The sequence below is a fragment of the Palaemon carinicauda genome, chromosome 1 (assembly GCF_036898095.1).
Source record: "Palaemon carinicauda isolate YSFRI2023 chromosome 1, ASM3689809v2, whole genome shotgun sequence".
NCBI classification, from domain to species: Eukaryota; Metazoa; Arthropoda; class Malacostraca; order Decapoda; family Palaemonidae; genus Palaemon; species Palaemon carinicauda.
In genome coordinates, this window is record NC_090725.1 from 263,419,403 (window position 1) to 263,426,902 (window position 7,500).

Below are 7,500 nucleotides of genomic sequence, written 5' to 3' on the forward strand. Positions count from 1 at the left end.
CTTTTCATTGCCCCCTTCTCTACTCTCCATCCCTTTCCCCTCCCATTCCCTCCTCGTTTTCTGCTGTTTCATCTTCCTTCCTTTCGGCTTAGTAATCCCAATTCCTTAAGTTAGTCCATGGAATCGCATCCAGCTTCTCATCCATTATCTTTCTCATCTTCTCTGACCTGAGACCGATTCCACTTGTTTAGAAGTCACCCTTCTTCTTCTTCTTCTTCTTCTTTTTCTTCTTCTTTTCTTTTTCTTCTTCTTCTTCTTCTGGAATATAGTAGATAATTTTCAACAAAGCTTCCTCTTTGTAATACTTCATTATCTTTTATGCATGGGAAATGATCATTGCTAGATTTTACATTCATCATTTAAAAAATATTTTATGAGCCGGTTGAATGCCAGCATACATTCCTAAATAAATTTCATGATAAATTATTTTCTTTGAGTGTTTTTAAGTTATATTGTATATCTTAAGTTTGTGTCGAAGAATATCGAAGAGATTCTGTAGCTCTAGGGTTTGTTAACAGCATTTATATCGCAGACCCTGCAATTGGAATTCCAAATAAAAAATAATATTACGGTAAAAAGTACTATATGGCCCGAAAAAAACAAAGCTCTTGGGTTTTTTTTTTACATTTTTTCATAAGCCTTTTAGATTTTTAATCATAATGTTTCAACTACAATTCGTTTACTGTTCTCCTGTTATTATTGCTCCGTCTACTTTCTAGTCTAATATTATCTCGGATGTTAATCTCTCTCTCTCTCTCTCTCTCTCTCTCTCTCTCTCTCTCTCTCTCTCTCTCTCTCTTCAAATTCAGCACAATCAAGCGTTTTTATTCACCTTCGACTCCTTTCCTTTCCCTCCCCCTCTTCCTCCCTCCTCCTCTTCCCAGCCTCCTCCTCCTCTTGCTGATTGTAGCTGTACAATTACCCGAGTCTGAAGTCCCCTATCATAACCAGTGACGCCGTGGGGTTCAGTTCAACTCCTGATGATATCAACACCGACAGGAGAAAGCTTGCTGGGATTCCTCTTCCACCACCCCTCCATCCTCCGGGTTTTCTTGTCGTCCTTATTCTTCTATCTTTTCCTATTCTTCACTCTCGTTCATTTTCAGTTATTTACCTATCAGCTTCACATGTGTATGTATTTGTATACACATATATATGGGGTTTGGAAAGGGTCTTAAATGTGTTCTGTTGCAATTCTAAATGTTTCCGTTCACTGGCAAACTGCTGTCACGAAATGGATACGAATGTGATTAGTGATAGGCATCCGTTCCGCTTCTGTGACAGTTAGTACATTCACTTGAGTTCCTTGTGTCTATACATGTTATGTGCGCATTCATTTTATTGTCATGTGTTCATGCACTCATATATTTTATTTGTGCATGTATGTTTATAGCTATATATACATGCATACTAAAACACACACACACACACACACACACACACACACATATATATATATATATATATATATATATATATATATATATATATATATATATATATATATATATAAATATATATATGTGTGTGTGTTACTTAAACTTTGAAATCTACTCCTGTGTGCATTTGTAAAATTTTCGTATACATACTTAGGATTCCTATTCACATTATGTAAAATAAAATTTAAGTCATTTAGTTCTCTTTCTAGTATAGATACTTTGGAGTAGACGTGTGAAGTACTTAAGCGTTTTTTTCTACTATATCAATTATAGATTATCGCTTTGTTTAATTAACGAATGAAGCTGATCTGATTAAAGATGTATAACTTTGATCTGGAAACGCTATCTCTCGATAGAACATTTTCCATACCTCTTTTCGAGTGAATACGAAGTTGCAGAAATATTCTTCATTCATGTGTCTTGCTGCATTTGAAGAATATATAGTTGTTTATATAGGAGATATTCATTTTGATGTCGTTACTCTTATTTTTTATTTTCGTTGTTTCCTTTCCTTACTGGGCTATCTGCTTTTCCAACTGGGGTTGTAGCTCAATAATAATAGTAATAATAATAATAATAATAATAATAATAATAATAATAATAATAATCTTGTATGTGTGAACAGTAAAACTTTCCAATGTGTTATTAATGAAGGCTTAGTTGTATATTCAACTTTATTTTACAGGTTTCATAATTTCTCTTTTTCTGCTTATGTAACTGAAATCTCGATTTTATCATCATCTGAAGAATTCCAAAGTTCAAATATAAAAACTATTATTTCCTCCCGCAAAATACGATTGAAGTCCTAATGTAATTACTCGAGTTAGATGCATGACTTTAATTTGAGGTCTTCTGGGATTTACTTTCGCCTTTATTTATATTTTCTTCATCAGCGTTAAAACAAGGTAAATTTAATCTTAAAATTTGAAAATCTTAATAAGAACTTATTCATACTCATCTCGGGAAAAGGCTAATAAATGTATTTGAATATTATGCAATCCCTCACTTGGTTTGTGACTTTAATGTAAGCTTTTTCAGTATATGTTTAATTAGAGGGAATGCTGTTACCTCCTTTTTATTATTATTATTATTATTATTATTATTATTATTATTATTTATAGTAGTATTCTGTGGATTAAATCCAGATTGCAGATTTCATTGTACACGGCGTAAAATCTTTATATCTACCTCATGGATATTTATATTTTGTGGGCGATAAGGGCAAGCGTGCAGGTATCCTTAGCACAACTTTGGTGATAGGAACTTCCAAAGACTTTCGCGCCGTTGTACTTTCGAAGAACAACGTCTTGGAGCTCGTGACGTAACGAGAACTTTGGCCTATTGCAGTCCGAGGGAGCATCGAGTCCGGATGGAAATGAGGGGCGTGAATTCCTTCTGAAAAGTGTGCGCGGGCGGCCATCTGTAATGAATAGACTGCGAGGGGAGAGTGATTATTACTCTTTAGTGGCTTGTTACTGGAAGGCGCCGTTCCTAAGCACATATATTCCATCAAATCTATGGGGGAAATTACAATGGCTGCGCCCGGGCAAAAGAGACCCGTAACATTCATACGGAGCGTAAGTCTCGTGTTCTACAACCGCTCCTTAGTGTGTAGTTGGTCTGATTTATTCGAACGTGAGGCCGCGGCGATGCCAAGATTCGCATTTGACTTTTCATGTATGTGTGTTTGTGTGTTCACACTCAGTATGATGAGATATGGGTCGGGTTCTTTCAATGACCGTCGGAAGATTTAGGCAGGTGGGCCATTCATGGGATTGTTAGCTAGTTAGAGCCACTCTCGGATGAATGTGAAATGGCTGCAGGTGTTCACCGATGAATAGCTTCACTTGATAGTCAGAGGTGAATAGCGAAAACTGATCGCCCAAAGGACGCCAGACTTCATAAGAAACGTGTAAGGCCACCACTATTGAAACTCAGGTAGAAACATCTCCTCGTCAATAAGATAGAAATGGCCAAAGCATATCTGAAGGCAAACAGTAAAGGCTCGACTATCTATCATTGAAATTTGCGTCATCGTATTTTAATGTCAAATAGCTAAAATTCTAATTAAAAGAGCCAGGGCTACCAAACATTCAAAGGAAGACAGAAGATACTCATCGCTATTAAATATTAAAAGACTCACTGCTAATTTTGAAAGAGACCACAATTCCTTGTTAGTTAAGAGTACCAGACAACCTTAAGCCTATTTTTGGAATGAAGTTATAGAAACTGATTTAACTTAAAACAGCTTACAAATATAAGATACGCAAAAGTTCTATCGGAATGAAGAGTGATGTAAAAAGGCATAGCGAAATCGGCTATTTAATCAATGTTACAAAGATTTCATCATCTTTAATTCCAAATTTTTAGCAATGGAATGTGTGCAGCCTCTTTCTTTTTTATAATGTTCATCGCTGTGTTTTTGTTGTTAAATAACCTCAATATTTTGAGAGAGAGAGAGAGAGAGAGAGAGAGAGAGAGAGAGAGAGAGAGAGAGAGAGAGAGAGAGAGAGAGAATCATCATATATTTCATATGACTAATAGCAAAGCGAGGTTTAATGATATATTGGGCATCATCACGGGTGGTAATTTTCTCGCCCGCTTCCCAAGTATGGGCGTGGTCAGTCCTGAGTTTTAACTTTGGTGGGCGTGGCTAGCGAAGGCGTGGCTGTTACGGTCATCAGAATGGAGGCGTGGATAACCCTTTAATTGCTTGTGAAAACGGATTTGCGCGCCTTTACGTGGCTCGAAGAAATGGCCGCTGAAGACAGAGAAATCTTTCACGCAAGTGTTGCGGTTTCTTTCATTTTATTGTCTGTAGAAAATTGCTTTGATGATAATGAAGTGCGGGCAGAATCTTGTATTGGGTTATATATATATATATATATATATATATATATATATATATATATATATATATATATATATATATATTTATATATATATATATATATATATATATATATTATATATATATATATATATATATATATATATACAGTATATATATATATATATATATATATATATATATATATATATATATATATATATATATATATATATATATAATCATCATCATCACCTCCTCCTACGCCTATGGACGCAAGTCGTCCCTATCTTTAGCTTTTAATTCAATACTTCTATCTCCTACTTCGCGCTTCATAGTCCTCAGCCATGTAGGTCTGGGTCTTCCAACTCTTCTAGGACCTTGTGGAGACCAGCTGAATATTTGGTGAACCAATCTCTCTTGGGAAGTGCGAGGAGCATGCCCAAACCATCTCCATCTACCCCTCATCATGATCTCATCCAGATATGGCACCCGAGTAATCTCTCTTACAGTTTCATTTCTAATCCTGTCCTGCCATTTAATTCTCAATATTTTTCTGAGGGCTTTGTTCTCGAATCTACAAAATCTGTTGAATATTGTTTCATTGTCATGCCATGTCTCATGTCCATACAGGAACACAGAACTCACTTAACTGACATACAGCCTGATTTTTATATGAAATTTCAGGCGATTTGATTTCCAAATTTTACTTAACCTAGCCATTGTCTGATTTGCTTTTCACAATCTTTTGCTAAACTCTAATTCTAAATAACCTGTATTGGAGATCATAGCTCCTAAATATTTGAATGCTTCTACCTCATTAATCCTTTCTCCTTCCAATGATATTTCATCTTCCATTGCATATTCCGTTCTCATCATCTCTGTCTTTCTTCTATTTTATCTTCAGCCCAACCTCATGTGACATTTCATGCATATTGTTAAGCAAGCATTGCAAATCTTGTGGTGTTCTGCTAATAAGGACAGCATCATCAGCACACTCTAGGTCGGCTAATTTCCCATTACCAATCCAGTCCAATCCTTCTTCACCGTTCCCAACTGATCTATGCAGTACGAAATCCATGAGTAGGATAAACAATATAGGTGACAACACATTCCCTTGGAGTACTCCACTGTTCTCTGGAAATTCATTTGATAGGACTCCACTAACATTAACTTTGCACTTGCTATGCTCATGAATAGACTTAATCAAATTTACATATTTAATAACGCAGAACTCCACGTAAAATTCGCCGGTCGCCGGTGCACACTATCCATAAATGCCATCAAAAGTGGATTTCTTTATTCTACGCATTGTTGTACATGTTTTAAAATTAAAATTTGGGCAGTACAACTTCTGCCTTTTCTAAATCCTGCTTGTTCATCTCTCCAGTCTCTTTAGAATAAGCAAACTATATATTTTCATGACAACTGACGTAAGTGTGATGCCTCTTTAATTATTGTAATCAGGTCTTTTTTTTAGCCATTTTCACGGACACTCATAACTCCCATTTATCAGGTTTTGCTTCTTCATACCACATTTTACAAAATAATCTTGTAAGTATTCTGGGGCCACTTCATTTTCAGCCAGTATCATGTTGTACAAATGAGTATTTATTTACTCGTTTGCATACTTTTAGAGAAAGTTCAAGTAATTACGGTTTTTCTGACTAAATTTTCCCTGCTCTTAATTTTCTTAGTTTTCCTTTTTTTTTATTTTAACGGTCATTGGTCATCTTAAAAGTAAAAGAAAATGTACTTTCGTTGATAAATTTATGATATCGCAATAAAAAAAAATGTTGGTTTCATTAATTTTGTCGATTTCCCATCATCGACATCATGAGTATTTTTCTTATTATTATTTAATTTGTTAATTCCAATTGAAAGTAAGGCTGCAAATCATATTCTAGCATCATTTACGTTCCATCAGAATCAAAATTTTTCAAAATAGATTCAAGTGAATCATTGTATTTTTGTTTATGACATTATTTTTAAGATTTATATTACTAAAGCGTATTTGTGAAAAAAAAACGTATTTTTTTTTTCTCGCCACATCTTTATCGTATAATATAAATAGGCCTCATTATTTCGTCATTCCCAAAAGTTCTATCAAAGGGTAAATAATTGTTAAATATAAACGATTTAATTTCTCTCTGCCGATTTATGGCACGAGTACAAGTCATAAAATCCGTGCAAATGTAAGTGACAAACACCAGCCATCACAGTCCCACTTTCTATTCTCACTTTACTTGGCATTTTTCTCGACCCCCTCCATCTCCATCCTGAAGCATCCCTCCTGAGGAACGCCTGCCTACAGATGCACCCTGTCTTTTGGTCCAATGGGGGGATATTGGTGTGAGGGGGGAGGGGGTGGTGGAATAAGGGGATCCAGGTGAAATTGATAACACAATACGTTGACTGGGGTGGAATTGCTCCGTCAACAGGGGAGAAAGTTTTTTGAGTTGCTCTATGACATTGCATATTCTTATATTTCAAATCTCTCTCTCTCTCTCTCTCTCTCTCTCTCTCTCTCTCTCTCTCTCTCTCTCTCTCTCTCTCTCTCTCTCTCAAAATGTACGTCTAATTCTTCGCTGTTGATATTTTCTTGTATGGTAACTAGAAACAAAATTTCGCCTATTAACACAAAGCACAAAGGATACGGGAATTCGGGTTTTATTTTCATTTGGTCATGTCCTATTGAATTTATATAAATCAACAGATGATTTTTTTTTTTTTTACACAGCGATTTGTTGGTCATGTTTGTTGATATTAATTTTTTATTTAAAGTAACAACGGTTTCACCTAAGTTTACTAAAATTGTAGCCGTCTTTCATTTGTAGTTCGTTGATACTTGATACTTCATTTCTTAGCATCATTCAGGAAATAATTGATACGTTTTTAAGTTCATTATAATAACTAATTATGAATTTTTTCTTTTTTTTAGTTGATCTTCCAAAGCCACACAAACCGAGAGACAGACTCCAAATCAAAATGGTGCTGATAGTGAACGAACAGTTGGTCAAGGAAGTCCCTTCCTCAACGACGGGCATCTACTCTCAGTGGCCTCGCCTGAAGGAGACCTCACACGCCCTCACCACCATGCTTACGGAGGACGTAGGCCCCAGGGGCCTCCTCTACCTCCGCCAAAGGGAATACGCCGTCACAGTCCCCCACGACGAGAACCTCCACATACTTGGCACCGATGATGCAACCACCTCCGTCATGGCCGTCCTC

At 35.9% G+C, this 7,500-nt stretch overlaps 1 protein-coding gene across 2 annotated transcripts in view; it reads left to right on the forward strand.

The window, feature by feature from the left end:
- Window positions 1-7,500, forward strand: part of Ntan1 (N-terminal amidohydrolase 1) — a 336,882-nt gene that overhangs the window by 212,660 nt on the left and 116,722 nt on the right. For both annotated transcript variants that reach the window (XM_068390006.1, XM_068389999.1), the window contains one exon: window positions 7,211-7,500. This exon is cut by the window's right edge and continues 10 nt beyond it. In XM_068390006.1, the coding sequence (XP_068246107.1) occupies window positions 7,258-7,500 (243 nt within the window). In that variant the 5' untranslated portion in view covers window positions 7,211-7,257. The remainder of the gene's footprint in view (window positions 1-7,210) is intronic.